This window comes from Trachypithecus francoisi, unplaced genomic scaffold (assembly GCF_009764315.1).
Source record: "Trachypithecus francoisi isolate TF-2019V2 unplaced genomic scaffold, Tfra_2.0 Lachesis_group3, whole genome shotgun sequence".
Classification (NCBI taxonomy): Eukaryota; Metazoa; Chordata; class Mammalia; order Primates; family Cercopithecidae; genus Trachypithecus; species Trachypithecus francoisi.
This window is the reverse complement of record NW_022681468.1, coordinates 50,573,010-50,592,066: the sequence shown is the minus strand read 5'-3', so window position 1 is coordinate 50,592,066 and position 19,057 is coordinate 50,573,010. Positions and strand designations below refer to the sequence as shown.

The 19,057-nt window shown below is 44.1% G+C and overlaps 1 protein-coding gene across 5 annotated transcripts in view; it reads left to right on the top strand.

Moving 5' to 3' along the window:
- The window catches only part of SAMD4A (sterile alpha motif domain containing 4A), a 229,323-nt gene that overhangs the window by 171,873 nt on the left and 38,393 nt on the right, over positions 1–19,057 (top strand). For 4 of the 5 annotated variants that reach the window (XM_033187980.1, XM_033187983.1, XM_033187985.1 and 1 more), the window contains 3 exons: positions 2,689–2,952; positions 14,534–14,643; positions 17,106–17,192. In XM_033187980.1, the coding sequence (XP_033043871.1) occupies positions 2,689–2,952; positions 14,534–14,643; positions 17,106–17,192 (461 nt within the window). The remainder of the gene's footprint in view (positions 1–2,688; positions 2,953–14,533; positions 14,644–17,105; positions 17,193–19,057) is intronic. The other variant, XM_033187982.1, reaches the window with a different exon arrangement.

Sequence of the window (19,057 nt, the reverse complement as noted above, 5' to 3'; positions counted from 1 at the left end):
CTGAATTTGGTGGCAGCTTGGGGAACCAAGCAGTGTTCGTTAAGATATAAAGGGTCTGAGCCCTTTATAGAAAGTCATCAGGAAAAGACCCTGGCACCTCAGGTATAGTTGATGTTTCCTTAGAGGCACAGGCCAAGTTCATATCATATCCCTTATGACTGCAGTTAAACTCAGAAAAGTGTGAAGAAATGGGTGTGGGTTTCTATGTACAAATCCCTGTAAGTCCATTAAGTTAGGTAAACATTTAGCTCTGATCTCAATAGCCAGTGAAGTCCTTGGATAACTGACAGCTTCCCCAAGGATGCCCCTCAGTGGAGGAGACAGCATGGATTAAAAAAAATATTAGATGGAAAGAAGCAAATTGGCTCCATGCAATAATGGAATTCAACTGCAGTGTACGTATTGTATTGTTCTCAGCACCCATACAAAAGATGAGGACTGTCCTAGCAGTGACCTCCCGTGGTTAGCGATTAGTTACCTATTCAGTTACAGCCTCCAACCAGCCCAGGTACTAAGGGTTCCACTGTCTCTGAGCTGTGTGCCCCTCTTTGGCAAGCCCTGTTTCTGTGGTTTCAGACTGACTCTACTCCTGGCTATGTGGAAGAACCCCCACTTCCACTTGGGATACACCTGGCAGGCACCAGTCAAAGCATCCACCGGATACTCTGAAATGGTTGCAGAAGTACCAGAAAGCAAAGATGTCTAAGCTGGAATGTCCCAGCACTCAGGGCAGCCCTAAACAAGTCTGCCCAATTTTATATAAATACTTAGACAGGCATGAAATGGATTTTCTGGATGTCTGGCTTTTCTTCCTATTGGCTTCTCTCTTCATTTTTGCTGCTGCTTCGTTTTATTTTTTTTCTTTCTCTGCTTCCCCCCTACCCCCACCCACACCTTTTCTCTTGCTAATTCTGGTCCACCCAGGTAGCAATGCATTTTCCAGGGAGCCTTTTTAAATAGTTTCTCCCTTAGTCTATTTAGTAGCAATGCAAGCCATTTAAGCCTGTTAGGGTCAATATTTTTTAAACAATGTTCCCTTTGCATGTTTTTAAGTTAGATGATATTTCCTTGCCTTTGATAGAGTCTACCCAAATTGGAAATTTCTCAGGTTACAAATACTAAAGTCGGCAGCCCTCTTTTGTCCTCCCTTTTCGTTCATAAAGAAGTTTCTAGCCCTTCCGATTGTCCCCACTTCACATACAAGGCTGCCCTTCTGGCCACACAAGGCCAAATGGAAACACTGACCACAGAGGCCTGAGCTCCATGACTCTCAGGCTTGGTGACTGCCAGCTGCCTGGCAGCAGCTTACCCAGCCCACTACTGCCCCAAACACACTTCTGGAAACATCTAGCCTTTTGACTCTGGTCTTTATCTTTTGAAGTAGGGAACACAGTAATCTGCCCAGGCCTTTATGTCAGGACTGCCCCACCAGAAACTCAGTTTAACCAAATACAGGACCTCTCACCATTGAGATGCCTGGTCTGCTTACTGAAAAACACAGATTAACACCCACAAAGAAGTGCTCATCTAAATTTGGGAGAGCAAATGCCTCATTGATGGGGATAGAGCCTGAGATGGAATTTAATGGCTTCCCTGAAAAATGTTTAAAAATGCATGTGGCTCAATTCCATGTTAGTATAGCAGCAGTCAAAATAAACTGGACCTGTCAGGAACTGGTGCTGAGAGAATGTTATGAATAGACCTATTTTGTAAAGTTGTCACTTTACACACCCAGAAAAACCAACCAAGGGTAACATCAACTCCCTCAGCGTTGGTTTTTGTTAAATCCCTCCCTTGAGTGACTTCAATTTAATTTGGCTAGTTATATGAGTTATGTTGCTTTTTCCTAGTTTTCTGGAAAAGAAATTAAAGATGGGGGCTGCGCGGATGTTGTCCACTGTGCAGAAGGGCTGAACATGCTGGTAAAAACCATTCCCAGCTTCCTGAGAGGACCCCACTGGCTTCTGAATGAAAGCCTTGTTACCTGGAAGTGTTTGCAATACAAAGTTTGGCATTAACCTGTGAGGCCAAGGGAAAGAATCAGCCCTAGAAGAAGCAGCCCTTTCACCTACAGCTAGCTGCAGTGCCCCATACCCTGAGGTCATGTTAGTACGGGGGCCCCTGCTGAGCCATACCACCCTTCAGAGGCCATAGTTCCCTGAATCCTGGTTGGAAAGACTAGTCTGTCTTCTTCTGGTTCAGCCCTGCAAAGATGCCAAACAATGGCCAGCCTGGCTACCCTTCAAGATGTCCTCCTGAACAACATGGGTAATGTCAGAATTTCTGTTTAAAAAACAGCAGCAACATACTTGTCCAGCACATGTTCTTTTTGCTTTTGGCAGATGGCTATCAAGCCTTGCCTGATTTATGGGCCCACTCCTATGAATCCTGATTTTTAGAGTTAGAACCCAAACCAGATCCAGACCCACAAAGGCTAAGGACCAATGTGTGGACACTATAGGTTTGGCCTCCTTGGAGAAGCCTAACCCACTGAGAGGGACAGACAGCATCCTTTTAAACCGCCTGAAGAAAACGACCATGCCAGGCCTGTATCCAACCTGCTGTGACCATGGATGGAGTTGTAAGACAGTTAGTGGTATCTCTCAGGGTTAAGAGGTATTGTGGGTTCTTCGGCGTCCCAGGATAAAGGGGGGGGAATAACCTATTTCATTTTATTTTTTTTTCCAGTTCTCTCAGGCCAGGCACACCACAGCCCTTTGAAACGATCTGTGTCCCTTACCCCACCCATGAATGTGCCAAACCAGCCTCTAGGACATGGATGGATGTCTCATGAGGACTTACGAGCTAGAGGACCCCAGTGCCTCCCATCCGATCATGCCCCCCTGTCTCCACAAAGCAGTGTAGCCTCTTCAGGAAGTGGTGGGAGTGAACACTTAGAAGATCAGACCACTGCTCGTAACACATTCCAAGAAGAAGGTAGTGGTATGAAAGGTGAGTGACTGAACAAGAAACCACTGGGGACAGAGCCTCTCCCTTTATTGGAGACCAGAGGGTAAAAAAAGAGAGGTAGTCAGCAAGAGAGAAGGACCCCACCCCTTCCCCAGGCTTACGCATTTGATCTGTCCCTTGAAGAACTCCAGGTTAACCATGGCAGAAAGAGCTCAGATTCCCCTTTCAGTGCTTCTTGCCAAAATCTGGCAAATAGGAACCAGAGTAAGAGAAGTCAACACTCTTTTTTTTTTTTTTTTTTTTTTTTTTGCATTGCAGTGACTTGCAGACCATTAAATGAGTCACAGCTAACGGTGATAGGATCTTCTGTTTGTAAAGCTACTGAGCTGCTCCAACCTTCCACCTCATTGCTGTGGCCAGGGACCTGTCAATAATTCAGAAAAACAAACCACGGGATTTTTTTTTCCTTTTTAAATATATCTTAGTGCAGAATTGCAGTAGTGCTTCCTTTCTCTCTTTTCTCTTTGATATCCAAAGAAACCTTTAAACCCTTTCCTCTGCATCTATTTAAGGGACATGAAAATACCACTGAGAATCTCTAACAGCGTTTTAATCCTGATAACAGATTTGCATACAGGTGATAAAGGCCTTTTGTGCAGCATAAATAAATTCCTCCATTGCCTTGTGAATCTACCCTTTTCTAAAGATATTCATCAGGAGATAGATTTCCAAATTACTTATGATAGGTACAAAGAGGATACGTGCATGCTATATTTTTAAACTCCACTTGTACAAGGGCTGGGAAGCCCTTAGGCAAAGATGCGCATCAGAAACATACTAATGACAATTTTAGATGGTGAAACAGTAACCACTCATGCTTTGGGGACTAGCATGCTGAGGGGAGGCTCTGTGAACACCCTGTTTGCTGGCATTAGTAGAGTAGTCCTGAGGTTTTGCTATTTCCGATCTTCCCCTTGTAAATGATCAGTGTTGACATAGGAAGCCCTGTACTGATTCCCCTCTCTCCATGGAAGCCTGGCACAGAAAGTATGCCCATGACTGCCCAACTACCAGTTGTAAGGGAGCACCAGGCTGAAAAATGGAGCTTGTCAACTCTGAGAATGAGGCTGACAGGAAGCTGCTGCCCTGGCACATTCCTTGAATCTTCCTCCTGCTTAGGCCTGCGCCCTCTCCATCCCACGCCCATTTCATTGATGGTTCCAGTGCTGAGTGCCCAGAGTGGGGGGATGTGTCTTAATGGTGATACAAATGGGCCTTCAAAGGTGTATAACAGGCAGCAAAAGCCATGTGTCACTTGGGTACGAAGGGGATGTGTGTCTTCTTTCTACTTCAGAGTTTTCAGGGGAATGTATCACAATTTTGGAGCACTGGCAAAACTCATTTCTGAGTTTATGCTACATGGTTATGTGTTCAAGCAGCTGAGCCACAGGTGGTGCATAGCAAGCGAGGCTAAACCCTGCTGTAGGTAAGCCTGGCTTGGCATCTGTCAATCAGCATCAAAATAGCTGAAAGACCAAGGGAGGCTGAGACAGCCGTTGCTTTTAACTAGCATCTTTCCAGGTGAAGTTCAGTGTCTGGACGGTTTCCAAGAAAGCCTATGTTGCGGTTCTAGTTGGTAACTGTGGGGAGGAAGCATTGGCCTTTGTGTTCGAAAGCCCAAGAGGATCCCAGAGAAGGGCCATTCACCAGGAGAAAGATCTCGCCCAAAGAAGAATGCTGATTCCACTGTCTTGTTTTTGGATATATATTCTTCTTCCTTCTACTTTGTGTTCTTTCCTTTTTTTTTTTTTTTTTTTTTTTGAGGCCCGTATGCACACTTTTGACATTCTCCCAAAGTAGGTCAAGATATGCTTATTGAGTGCTGCCATTTTGAGGTGAGAAATAAAGATAACAGGTTTTTAAAGAGGAATGAGAGAAAAGTTGAATAAATGCCCTATCCCCATTTTAGGACAAAAGCCAAAATATTGCAAAGGTTAAGGAATATACCATATCTAAGCCTATTCAATTCCTTTCGTTAGAATTGGTGAGAACTGTCTCTTCAGAGCCAATTCAGTCAGAAAAATGACACAGACAAGATCTCATATCCAGGATTTTCTTTATAGGCCCAAGGGGTACAGGCAGAAAACAGGCTATTTGGTGGCCTGATGTATTTCCACCTTCTCTGACCTACTGAACTTCCCTTCCTCCAAGAGCTGGATTGGGATTCCAAGTATAAAGTCAATAGCAAGTTAAATGGAAAAAAAAAAAAAAAAAACAGTTTGAAGGAAGAAACATAGATGATGAAGGATTCTATTTGTGGGAAAAGTATATTTGCAGTTTAGCTGACAGGTCAGACAGAAAATATGTCCACACCCAAAAACACTAGCATTCCGAAGTGTCACGGGCCAGTATTTGTTCAATACAAATGTCCCTCCCCAGCCCTGCTGCAAGATGCCACTGCTGCAAGGACCCTGAGGACTCTTCTGCCACCAGATATTATTCGAAATGGCTTCCTAGGAGTGCACCCAAGAAGCAGCCGGGCTCATAACCCAAGGGCTTGTCATTTGATCTCCATGTCTAAGAGCAGGTGCTGGTTTAAATTTTCAAAATAACTCACACTTTTAAAGACATGAGATATGGCCGGGTGCAGTGGCTCACGCCTGTAATCCCAACACTTTGGAAGGCTGAGGCAGGTGGATCGCTTGAGGTCAGGAGTTTAAGACCAGCCTGGCCAACATGGCAAAACCCCATCTCTACTAAAAATACAAAAATTAGTCAGGTGTGGTGGCGCATACCTGTAATCTCAGCTACTCTGGAGGCTGAAGCTGGAGAATCACTTGAACCTGGGAGATAGAGGTTGTAGTGGGCCAAGATCGCACCACTGCACCCCAGCCTGGGCAACAGAGTGAGCGAGACTCCATCTCAAATAAAAAAATAAAAAATAAAAATAAAGAAAAGAGATATAAAACCAAGTGAAGTGCTTTGAAAAAGAGCTGACTCTTCCTCTTAGCTCTACAATCTTTCTTTTCTATGACCCAGGCCCTTTGGCAGGAGTGGCAGCTGTTTTAAAGTACTTGCTGGTCCACTTTGGGGTGCCATCATTTAATGCTATTTTTCTAATAGTTAAACATCCAGTTTAGAAGAACAACAAGAAAGCTTAGTAGAATTTGGAAGAGTTCTCAAATCCATATGGAATGTGTCTTGCCCTCACCTTGCACCTTGGGAAAAGAATAAAAAGTTATTATAGTTGAACTTGATTTAGTGTGAATTCCTCTTTACGGCCAACAGCTGTGAATATCTCTCTGAAACACTGTGGTATTCATCCATTCCTTCCTTTCATCTAGCTAGACTAGCCAGGTCTGGCTATATATCCTCCCTTAGGAGTGTACCTCTTGGGTCAAGGGTATGGAATAAATCTCATGGTCCAGCATTCTTGCTCTTTGCATCTTTCACATGCATGGATCAAGCCCCCTTCTCGACTTGATGTTAGCACTCCCTACCAGGGACTGTCACTAAGTTCTCTTCCAAGCAGACCAGCTCCTGCTCTGAAAGGATTAACAACATCTGCCCACAGTGCTTTGGTTTTCCTTCTTTAGTAAATGTCCATCCTTGTGGTTTAAATAGACTTCGAAGTACAGATTAAATGTCTCTTGAGGTAAAGATCTCACACTAATATCTCTAGCTAAAGAAAAAATGAGATCCACCATTTAACTTGAAACTAACCCAAGAGAAGTGGGAAACAATTGAAATATGAACTTTCTTCTCTTTACCCTTCCCTGTGGAGGCTACTGGTTATACATGTTTGGACTAAGGAGGCTGGTTTGGTTTCTATATCCAGGTGTCTTTGTTCATTTCAAAAACTTCACTATGATTCATCTCAGGGGAAACATTCTCGATTGTGAGTTGGTACTCAACTGCAATACCATTCTTTCCCTGGGCAACTCATGAGTGGAATGTGCTCTGTTGCCTCTTGTCTCATACAAGGCTTTCAGATGGCCAAGAAAAAGAGAGAGAGAAAAGACATTCTCTTAATTTCCTGGAGAGAAAGTATAGAAGTCAGTTGGCAGAAGACTCACATTTCCCACTTACATTAGCACCATGTTCTCAAAGATGGTGCATAAACCCAACACCCTATGACTTAACAAAATGCCACAGCTGTGATGAATGATGTGGCTGCATTATATGGGAGGAAAGAGAGGGGGAAATGACTGATTCACAGGTTACTTTTGTCCTCATTCAAGTCAATTGACTTTTTTGAGCACCTGCTGAGAGAAACTTTGGACTAACTAGTTTCTGGGGAGACAGGGGTGAGAGATACTGTTCCTGCCTGAAGCGAATCACTATCAGATAACCAAAAAAAAAAAAAGCAGGCACTTAATGCAAGTGTCCTGCTGTGAAAATATGCTGTCTTAAAGACTTGCCCTGGATCAGGGCAGGCACCGTGAATGACCCTCATTCAAAGTGGGGGAGGTAAGTCAAGGAAAGTTCCTAGAGGAAGAGAGGCCTAGAGCTGAGTCTCGGAGCACGACTACAGGTCAGCCAAATAGTAAGTGAAGGAAGGGCATTCTATGCAGAGGGAACAGCATTCACGAAATCACAGTGACAAGGGCGCTTGACCAAGTGGATCCCATGGCTTGAGTGTTAAGGGCACATGGGAAAAAGGGGTCTGGAGAGGGAAAACCAGACCCTGGGGCTTGCAAAGGACATTCTCTTTTATCCCAAAGCTATTGAAGGAACTTCTGCAGCAGAATGACCTACTTAGGTCTACATATTAGAAATATGACCTTCAAAGCAGAGTGGAATATACATCAAAGTGTGGGAGGGACAGGGGCTTCCAGATTTGAAGGCCAGCAGAGAGGTGGAGGACGTTTCAGTAATTGAGGGGGGAAAGGAAGTGGGACCAAGGCAAGCAGCAGTGAGAATAGAGACAAAGGAGTATTCAGGGTTCTTCATGAGATAGAGCTGAGAGGGCTTGGTAACCAGTTGAATAGACAGGCATGGAGCAGGAGAAATTTAGAATGATGCTCGGGTGTCTGCCTGGAACATCTGGATAAGCCACGGTGTTGTCTAAGGCAAAGGGCATAGAGGAGGAGAAACAGAAATGGGAGATGGGGGGTCAGTATGAGGCCTGGTGAGTGTGGGAACTGTAGAACATGCCAGTGGAGGTGTGCAACCCCCTTAATGGGCCCCACAGTGCACCATGCTCTTGGTTGACTCAGCCTCGCTAACAGCCCCGACTTCCTCTCCTCACCTGCAGTTTCAGCATAATATTACACTTACCTGAAACTAAGTTTATCTGAGGGACTTCATTCCAGATAGCTGGGTAGAAAAAAACATAAATGTGGGCTCCTAGGAAGCAAGGAGCTCAGTGACTTTCTTGCTGTACTTGCCTGTGTGAAGAGGGGGAGACTGGCACTCTGTTTCTCTTGCTGTGAGCTTCAGCCTCACCATTACGAAGCAACACCAAATGGGTATGCTTATGATGTGTGGCATTATGTTAGCACACGAATATAGAAGTCGTTGAAACTGATGCATCATTTGTATATAGACATGATAAAACTAGAAAAAGAAACAACTGGCTCCAGGAACCTTGTGGAAATACAGCAATTAGGAGTGGAGAGGCCATTGACTGTGAAAATATGTTGTTTGCCTTTTCTAAGGAGACTTTCGTTAGATGAAACTTAGATAAACTTTTTCTCTCCGTAGTAAAGGAAATATGTTGTCTACTCTGAAATAGCCGATTTGGGGTTTTCAGTTGTTTTTGAAATGCAGACCTTTGAACCTCTGCTTCTCCAGAATGAGAATGGAAAAGTTATGGAGAGGTGAGATCCTCTTTAAGAAAAAGGAACCTATCAGAAACCTTTGTAAGAAGGGTGGAAAATCCAGCAGTTCTGAGGGTCATGGAGGTCTGAGTGATGGAGTGGGAGTGGCACAGCCCCATGAGTGGCTGGGACATGTTTGTTTCAGCATGGCTGCCATTGAAACTGCTCATTATTTTCTTGATGTTGACTTTCTAGCTGCCTGCTTGAATTCACTTAAAGGAAGGCCAGTATTGAATAAATGTGCTTTATTTTTGTTTTTAATTTCCAAATGCCAAGACATGGCCCACAGGGATGAATGCTCCTGGGCCAGGAGTTGTGCTAACTCTTCTCAGATAGGCTGACAGTCCTGAGGTCTTTGAAAAGCAAATCCTCAGGATTCCCCCAAATTCGAAAAGTCGTGAGACTTTTAACCTTTACTCCTTACCAAGCATATATTTTCCTCTGAAGTGTTAAGGACTGTGCAGGCACATGGACAGTGATATGGACACAGCCACTGTTTAATGACACAAAGCAGGCTGCTTTGAAACAGCACTTTCGCCTATCATCTCTAATGGAAACTGCAGGGAGAAAATTAGGCCCTCTTTGTATCTAACATGTCAAAGTGGGTATTTTACTCCAAAATAGGCCACCTCTCACCTTCCAGGACCCATATATGCTTCCCGCAAGCCTGGAGACTCCCCGGAGGCCTCCGTAGACACTTTCCAGCATCAAGGAGCACACTGAGGAGGATCCAGCTCCAACGAGGCCTGAGACCAATCCTGCTCTCTTTTGCACAGAGGCTGGAACAGAGCTGGGCTGCTTGTTCTGCTCTGGCCAGAAATAAAGACAAGCTTCTGTAACCTTGATGGTGCTGTTAAACTTCTCTTCATTTTTTAAAGGAACGTGAAGAGTGGGTACCTTCTTACCCCTCAGTTGGCTTTCCTCTTCTCCCCTCAGAGACCAAGGGTGCAGTCGTATCTTGGAGGGAAAGAGCTTTTGAGAGTAGCCTGGCTTGCTGTGGTAAATGGGAGTTGATCTTCCATCTGCAGTTAGCAGGACCACCCCCATGTGAGCCCTTGCGTGGGAACAAGGCTGTTCATGTTTCTCTCTGCCAGAGATGCCTTTCTCCCTGCCCTTCATGCTGCATTTGATATTGGGCTCTTCAGCAATACTGATTCCATCTTTCTCTCTTCTGGGGTTTCCCTGTTTGTGGGTCAGGTGCTGCATGGTCTGTTGATCTGACTCAAATTTGCAGCCATTTCTGCAGCATGCATTAAAGACAAGCAGTCCCAGTTCTAACCAGAGCCCCGCTTCTGTGTAAACTGTTGTAGACACCACACAGCCTCCCTGTGGCTGATTTATCTAAATTCCAAAAAGGAAATAGAAATCAGCATGATTTAAAACTGGATCCCACTGGTAAAGACCAGCAGGCAAATATAGAGCATATACAAGATGGGTGCAGCACTATTATCAAGAATGACCATGAGAAGATAAATCAGTGTGGACTGCAGCAAGGTCTAGAAGGAGCTTTCTGAAGGATGAAGACTGTGGGATGAGACCCACTGATATGCACATGCATGGTGGTGCTTTGTCCCAGAAACCTCCTACCTGTTGGCATTCTCTCCTTGCACTTCCCCCTGAAAGTCTGCTACTCCCAGAGCTCTACCATGGCTCTCACCCCATGCTGTTTGCCAGAGAGATTCACCCACTTCTGTGGCTAAAACAACCGCCATGAGCTACTGACAAGGAAACTTATTCTCCAGCTCAGACCTTTCTTCCAAGACCTTGACTGCTTGACTTCTCCCCTTGTATGACCCAAAGGCATTGACAGCCAGCTGATCTCAAATCGAGTTTACCCTCTCTCTCTTCTCACCCCAAACCTGCTGCTCCCCTGTTTTCTCTGTCTCACCAAACCTGAATCAAAGGAGTCATCTCCAGCTACTTTGTCTCTGTCACCCCCTGCTCTTCTCTGAGCTTCAAGTACTGTCAATTTCCATCCTTTCTTTCTCCTCTGTCACACATCCGAAGCCACCATCAGGATCTTCCTAAGTTCATGTCCTGGCCTCCACCGTCACCATCTGCCAGGCCAGTCTTTACGTTGACAGCCATCGCCTTTCTAGCACACTCATCTGATTGTGTTCTGCTACTCAGGTTTCAGCAGTTTCTCGCCACTCACAAGATGAAGTCTACTCTATTTGTTCAGCATTGCATATCTCAGCCATTTGACCCCCTGCCTATTTGACCCACCTTGTCTCTAGCCATTCCCCCCATCCACCCATGTGTCTGCTCTACCCTGCTCTGCCCTCTTGACCCTGCATTTCCTTCCTGCTTCCTGAAATGGCTTCCTCACTGTGGCCATCCTAGTGGAGACTCCAAGGTATTGTACTTTGAAGCTGCCACTCACTCCCTATGGCAAACCAAAAGGCTCATCGTTCTGTGCTCCCCTAGAACACTGTGTATACTCAGCGCTTGTCCTACTGCTATTGTAATTTTTGTGTAAGTCAGCCATTCTCTCTAGATTAAAAGTTCCTTAACGGAAGGGTCATGTCTTCACAGAGCTTGGACCCCAAGCATTCAATATTGTTGAATATCGAATATTGAATATTGTTCAGTATTCAATACTGAATAATAGGCATTCAATAAATGTTGAATGAGCAAATATCAGGATTCCCACACTTGACAAAGAAGTCAGTCCAGCATATAGCAAAAGCATCTTTATCTTTCTCACACTGCATAAGAGAGTGACTTTCTAGTTTGAGACCCCCAGTGGCATGTCCATCAGGAGCATCCAAGGAAGCTAAACAGCTGCGTGCCAGCCAGAGGCATGCATGCCTTCAATCACATATCAGCTTCTGCAGGAAACAGCTCTGCTTCTCCCTGTTTGTCTGTATTTTCCAACCATAGCCACAGCCCACAGCTTCACAGAATGTAAAAGGTAGATGGGAAGTTACAGTAGGTGGTTCTTAGCATTGCATCCAACAATGTGGCATCTGGACCACGGGAAAGGACCTGAGCTTTTAGTTTGAGTCTATCCCTGGCCAACAGCTTACAGAACCCAGTATCCAAGTCATTAGAATTCCTGACTTCAGGGAAATGAAATGGTCAAGGCTCTTGCTTCTCTGGTTTGTTTCTCTTTTAACAGTTTTGTTCTAATCCTTGGCAAGGAAAGGTGCCTCACCACAATCCAGAGGGTGAAAGGTTAGTAGGCTATGTTCTTAAGAACTGGGATTTCCTCTTCTTTGTTTATCTGTTCTCCTTACAGGAGGGAGTGCTCTTTGAGCACATGGCACTGAGACAGGACAATGCTTACTGTAAAAACAGTATCCATGTGTACCTACCTCAAGAAACACAGGGCCAAAAGGCGCTTACATTGCCCAGGAATGCATCTAGAAGTAACTCTTCAGGAAGGCCTAACTCATCATGTTTTGAAGTTGGATAGGAGCCTTTTTTAGGAAAACTACTCCCAGTGGAACCCCATTTTGACTAAATGAATGAGGCCAGCTTTTCCACTCCTCTAACCAGGGCAATTCTAACTTGTCAAAATGTTTTATAGAAAAGGAGCTAGCACTGATTGAGCTGGGATTTGCACCCCACCCCACAATTTCTGACTCTTAAAACACCACATTATCACCTTGGCTTATAAAGCACCATGTTTACAACACGATTCAATAGCTCAGGATTCTGTTCATCATCAGTGGATTTTGCACGGTTCAGCTGTAGGGCACCCAGTGAAAATTTGCTCCAAGAGACTGCTCCCTTCTCTTTTGTGATGAATTGTGCCCAAGAGCAGCACTGGGTTACCCAGGCTTCTCTGAATCATGATCACTGAGTTTTCTGAGCAGTGACTTGGGACTTTCAGGATGTAAATAGCAAAGGTGAAACCTGGTGACAGAGTCATAACATGCCATTGGCCTGAAAGCCAAAGCCGTAATTAAAATCAGTGCCACTCACTCTGCAGAAGCATTAGCGTTATTTCAGCAGAGATAAAAGCATGGAAAAAGGAAGTCTGGTAAAATAGCTCCAGGATGTTTCAGGATGGGAGGTTCCAGACTCCTGAGCTGCCATGTCCCAGACTCTTGATCCAACTGCAATTTGAGTTGAGGATGATGTAAGGGGTTAGTATGATGTGTTGGGGAAGCCTTGTCTGTTTGTGGTTATTAATGGTAACAGAGGGACTCTTGATTGTCATAGTAGAGTGAAGGGCTTTCAAGCACAGAATGGAGTGATTTCTAGCCTGAGATAACTGAGTCTGTTCTTAAGATGCCATTGACTGTCCAATTTCAATTCTCCAGAAATTCACCTTTATTGACCTTTCCCTTACTGCTAATCAGCAAGTAATCTCACCAGGCCCATCATCCCCACCTAAGTCTTTTGGGTTCAGGAGATTATCCCACCCCCGCATTCCCTAAACCTAGATGTGTTTCACTCGGGAAGCAGGACCTGATTTCAGAATAGTCCAGGCCTCTTTCATCAATCTCAACATTTATCTACTCTAAACATTAAAAAATGGGAAGGTTCTCGCTTGTTTTGGAATATGTGTGGTCAGTGCCTCAGACTAAAGCATTTAGCAATTGATAGAATCCTGCAGTCAGCATGGTTGGTGATGGATAATACTTCATGAAAAACAGGAATAACATTTACCCAATGCTTTAACATTTCAGAGTACTTTACAGTCACTGTGTTTCAGCCACTGATAGGCTGTTTGGTCCTTATTTTGTAAGAATTGGTACATTGTAGGAAAGAGCTAGGAATCAGGAGATCTGGGTTCTGGTTCCCATTTCACCATACACTTGCTGTCTGATCTAGGATTCATGACTTCTTTTCGCCATCTTTAGAATGACCCAGGGATGAAGGAAGATGATTCTGGAAACTTTCCAAAGATCCTATCAGCTCAAAAACTCTGACTAAAAGAATATGGGCAAATATTTTGTTTTGGTTTTATTTAACAAGGTAATAGTTCTCCTGTGGATTTTCAATACAGTTACCATTTACTTTTCTTAACTTTGGAATCTCAGACTTGGGGGTTATTTCAGATGCACTTTAGGACTTCCATTATCCTATGGCTAGCCAATCTTTGGGCCTTTCAAGTCCTGATATCTTTGGTTGACAATCAAGTAAAAAGTCAAAGATACATCTGGATACATTTCATGGCTTGGAGAAATGGTCAGTGGACACACCCCCACAACAGAAACAGTTTTGGGAATCAGGATGCCCTTTTCCCATTCAGGTATATATAGGGAGGCATTTTTCATGGGGAAAGATCAGGCTAGGAATGGGTAACTCCACCATTTTCCTATCACTGTGGGAGTGGCTGAAACAGTGTGTGAAAATCTGCATTGAATGTACAAAAATTATCTTGAGGTCGTAGTCTGCTCATGTAGCTCTAACATTTGAAGCCAGCTCTTTCCAACTCAATGATGAAGCGGTCCAGCTAATGCAGTTGTTCCCTGCCATCTTTTTGCTCATGAACCCCTTTGGGAATCTTATAGAAGCTATGGATGGCCCTCTGCCCAGAAAACTTCCCATCTACTCACAAATTGGGATATAATTGTAGGGGATTTGTGAATGCCCTGAAGCTCATGGACCCCAAGTTAGTTCTCCTGGTCTAAGTAGAGTAAAGGAGCCCACCAGTAGGAGTGTCAGGGCTGGCCTGAGACTTCTGCATCTTAGCTAAAATTAAATACGTAGTAACATAAAGATTTTTTTTTTCTTTTTTTTCCTCTGACCATCACCCTCTTTTCCTTTCTCTGTTCCTACATCTCTTGTCATCTCCTCATTCCCTCTCATTTCTCTCCCCATCTCTTGCACATCTTGCACCACAGATGTTCCAGCCTGGCTAAAAAGCCTCCGCCTGCACAAATATGCTGCGCTTTTCTCCCAGATGACCTATGAGGAGATGATGGCCCTCACCGAGTGCCAGCTGGAGGCGCAGGTATGTGCTTGAGGTGACCGTTCCCTGAGAGGGTGCCCCAGGTGGGACCTGAAGTTCAAGGCCTGGACAACCTTGTCTGGACCCATACCTATGCCCACACAGTAACCCGCCCTGTCCTGGGAACTGTGGGGTGCTGGCCAGGATTCCATGGTGAGCAAAACTGGGTGGATTCTTGCCTTCAGAGTCCAATAGGAGATGGAAGACAAGCAGGGTCGTGAGGGTGAGATCAAGTGGTGTGAAAAGGCATAATCTCAGCACACTCGAAAGTTCCAGGTGCTAGGGAGGAATTTCCTAGGAGAGGTAACATTTGACCACGCCACAAAGAATCTACATCCCTGCCTTTGCTTTTCTCGCTCTCTCCCTCCCTCCGCCGGAGCAGGGCTTGGCTTATTTGGGAAGTGACAGATCCATTGTCTGTTGTCTAGCCCAGTTACAAATCAGCCAGCTTCTAACTGGACTGCTGAGTAGAAGCACCAGGTCATGCCTCAGACCCAACCCAACATTTTTAAAAAGTCATGTCCATGCCAGTCTTTGTTGAGATTGGAGAAAATTATGCAAACTTTTTTTCTTCTAACATGAGACAATCATTGAGAATGAGATTTCCATAGGTCTCAGATTTCATTTCCCCTAAGGCATCTTTCCCCAGTGTGGATGCCACAGGCCAGTCAACAGAACCCCTGAAACTAAGCATGTTTCCTACCACGCTGTGCTCGGGTGAATGGATCTGACCAATGTCTTTGTTTCCCTTGTTTAAAATGCTATTTGCATGTTTCACATTGGCCTCAGTTTCCTTTCAGCAATGATTTAAAAGAATCGATGGTCTGAATAGGCTAAAAATATTTCCTTTGCAGGAAGAGGAGATTGTACCATTTGGGCATGGCTGGTCTGGATGCACACCTCCCCGCAGATCAGCAGTTCCCCAGTGCTTATTCGGTACCCTCATTTAACCCTGCAGGCCTGGCGGACTCCCAATATGGAGACACAACACAAAGCCCAAAGTCACTGCACATTCTCAGAGAATGAAAGGCACTCATTTCAACTTCCTAACATTTCTCCCACCTCTTTTTGAATCTTGATTGCTCCTTGAAATCCCAGGGATTGATGAGAACTGTTTCTAAGAGCATTTTTGTGTTTGGGTCAGAGTTGAAAAAAATCTAAGTCATCAGTTGTTCAATTTGAGGAAAAAAACAAGAAATTATTGAGGGCAAAGCCAGAGGCCAGCACAAACTTTTCAGAGTAATTTAATTCACTAGAACCCAAAGTTAAGGGTAAACAGAAATATACCCCTAGTGTTTCATCTTAGAGACTGGGTTCACTTGTCATTTGAGTCTTTATTTTTCTAGTAAAGATGTTGTTGATATTCCTATCTTTTCCTTCTTTAAGAAGAATTCTATGGAATAGTTGCTAGACATTTGAGTTAGAGACCTTATTTGAGAAAGGGCTATCTATCAGGAAATTTGCAGTATCTATTATCAACAACTGTTTAAATCCTTAGGCTCACCATTGCTACCCAGTTAAGTAGATAAAATCCACAACCCTTACTGTGAATCCTAATCATTTACCGGAAGAGATGCCTGAATTATGAATTTAAGTAATTTTCTATTCTAGTTTCCCTTAGAGTAACAAAAGACAGGCTGCAAACTAACAGAAATTCCCCGTGTTTTATGACACTCCATGTGGACTCTACTGGGCCGCTCATCTTTTCAAGATGGGTAAAAACACAGGGAGGGTTTGAGAAAGCCATGAATGTCTGTATGGGGTTGGGACCTTCAGGGAAACTGAGGGGGACTGAAATTATAAAGCCTGGAGAAAAGGAAGAGTGCATGACTTAAAAATTATCTTCGAAGACTGTGAAGAAATTTCATGCTGAGTAGAATAATTGGCCGTTCCGCATCTCTCTCTAAGATACAGAAAGATACGAATACAGATAAAAAGCATGGTCAAAAGACACAGGCAAATGTGTAGCCAGATGGATTTAGAATTAAGAAGATGGCCGGGCACAGTGGCTCACACCTATAATTCTAGCACTTTGGGAGGCTGAGGTGGGAAGATCGCTTGAGCCCAGGAGTTTGAGACCAGCCTGGGCAACATGGCGAAACCCCATCTCTACTAAAAATACAAAAATTAGCCAGGTGTGGCAGCCTGTAGTCCCAGCTACTTGGGAGACTGAGGTTAGAGAATCACCTGAGCCCAGGAGGTGAAGGTTGCGGTGAGCTAAGATGGCACTACTGCGCTTTAGCCTGAGCAACTAGAATGAGACTCTGTCTCAACAAATAATAATAATATTTAGTAAGAAGAGGTTTATGACGATGGGTACTAATGCAAGAGGTAAGTGGATATTGATGAGCCAGTGAAAATAGAGGAACAAAGAAGACAGTAAAAGCCTCCAAGAACCTGTAAGCTGATTCTTAAAAATATGTTTTTAAATATACATTTAAATGTAACTTGTTATTTAATTACAGAATGTTACCAAAGGTGCAAGACACAAAATTGTCATCAGTATTCAGAAGCTCAAAGAAAGACAAAATCTCCTGAAGTCTTTGGAGAGGGTAAGTTATCGGATGAGGGAACATTTCCACTTTTGTTATGGGAAAGTGAACTAAGGAAAATTCTCCATTGGAAGTGTCACCAACAGACCTATTAGAGCATATCATGCGGTTTCCTTACCAAAGTCAGAGAAAACAGAATGATTTTGAAGTGAAACCTCCTGGTTGCACGTGCTTCTTTGGAAGCTGATGCCTCAGTGTGCTTATTCCCTGGGCCCAGGCTGCCTTGCGCAGCCATCCTAGAGCCCTGATGAAGTGTTTTCAAATGCACCCTTTTTATATGCATTTGTGTCTCTGCCTCGTATACATTTGTAGAGATCAGTGAGGTGACCAGTTCACAATTAGAGGCTGAAATCTTGGCAAAACAGGGCAAGGCATGCGCAGTGTGCTTTGGTCACACTGTCCTCCCAGAGGAGGGTCTGTTTTGAGAAAAGCTGCCCCCGGAGTGGTGAATACTAACAGGTACGCTGCAGATAGAGGGGGTCAGAAGCATTTGGCAGGCAGACATAGTTGGCTCTCAAGAGAATCATTTCAGGCTTTAACTTAACAACAGAGTTGGTCCCTGTGACTCTGATAGGAACCATCTCAAAAATGCTAAATGCTGAAAAAAGTTTATTCCAACGTTAAAAGCAGTGATCAGCTGCCTACTGTCCCATTTTGTTTGCTGCCTACACAGGTCCTCTTCTTACCTTTGTGTCTGGATGCTGCCCTGGTAACAATGTCATTTTTAGGACTTAATGACGACATGATTTCATCTAAGATCCAAAGGAGGGCAGGCCCCATGCCTCACACAAGTGAACCAGCATTGCCTCTGCCTCAGGGCTGGCATTCTTATGCATGAGTACTGGGAGGCAGGAGTGCTGGGTGGGAAGTTCTGTGGGTATTTGCAGCCTGCAGAGCTTTAGAGGTAACCTCTTCTAGTAATTCCAGGGAGCTTTTGGATTTTGGAAGGGGACAGAGTATTGAGGGAGGTAGGGATAAAGCAAATTTGGTGAGCACATAAACATTTAATGGAGTGGTAATTTTTCAGCGGATGCACAAAGATGTGTGTGTATAATTTTATATAGACTATATAAAGTTATATTCAATGCATATATGTTATATATATTTATAGAATATACATATATAACTTTGTAAGGAACGTTTCTTTTTAAACCTCTGGCCAGATAGACAGACAGAGGCTTCTCACGTGCACATCCGTGATTAAAGATCTCTTCTTACTTAAAGTGAATTACAGATTACAAGTGAGAAATCCAGTTGAACCTGAGGTTTGTTTGTTGTTGTTTTTAATTTTATACTACTTTAGAAAGCAGTTTGTCTAAGTGACTATTGCCATTTTTAAATTGAGAAACCATTCTCTTTGGGGGAACATTCAAAAGGCCAATTTACTCTTTCTTTGTTAGAAAGTGCAGAAAATATTTTGCATAAGGATTTGATTGCTAAGTGTTATGGTAAAAGAGTGATTTTTTCCCTTCTTTCTGGAGCAGGCTTGAGGATTCATTCATATCCTCCATCACTGAGGAAGCGCACCCACCTGGGAGACAAATTCCTATTAGCTTTATTCCCTGCAGCCTGGCAGAAGTCAGCATGGGGAACACTCTGGCAGCCCTGTAGCAAGGGTGACCCCGAAATGCCATTGACTTTCCATCTAGCCTTTGATAAGTCAGTGATGTTTTCTGTGTCCCAGATTTTGCACATAGAATAATAGTGACTCCCTGTTCACTGGAATGGGAAAGTTAAAAGGTGCCACCTACAGAGCAGAGTGTGATGGCAGCCAGTGGTCAAGTGGAAAGAAATGGAGTTTATCGAGTCTGACTTCTTTGAGAGAGGAGAGCTTATGTGTGTCAGATGACTGGGTTGAGCTTGAG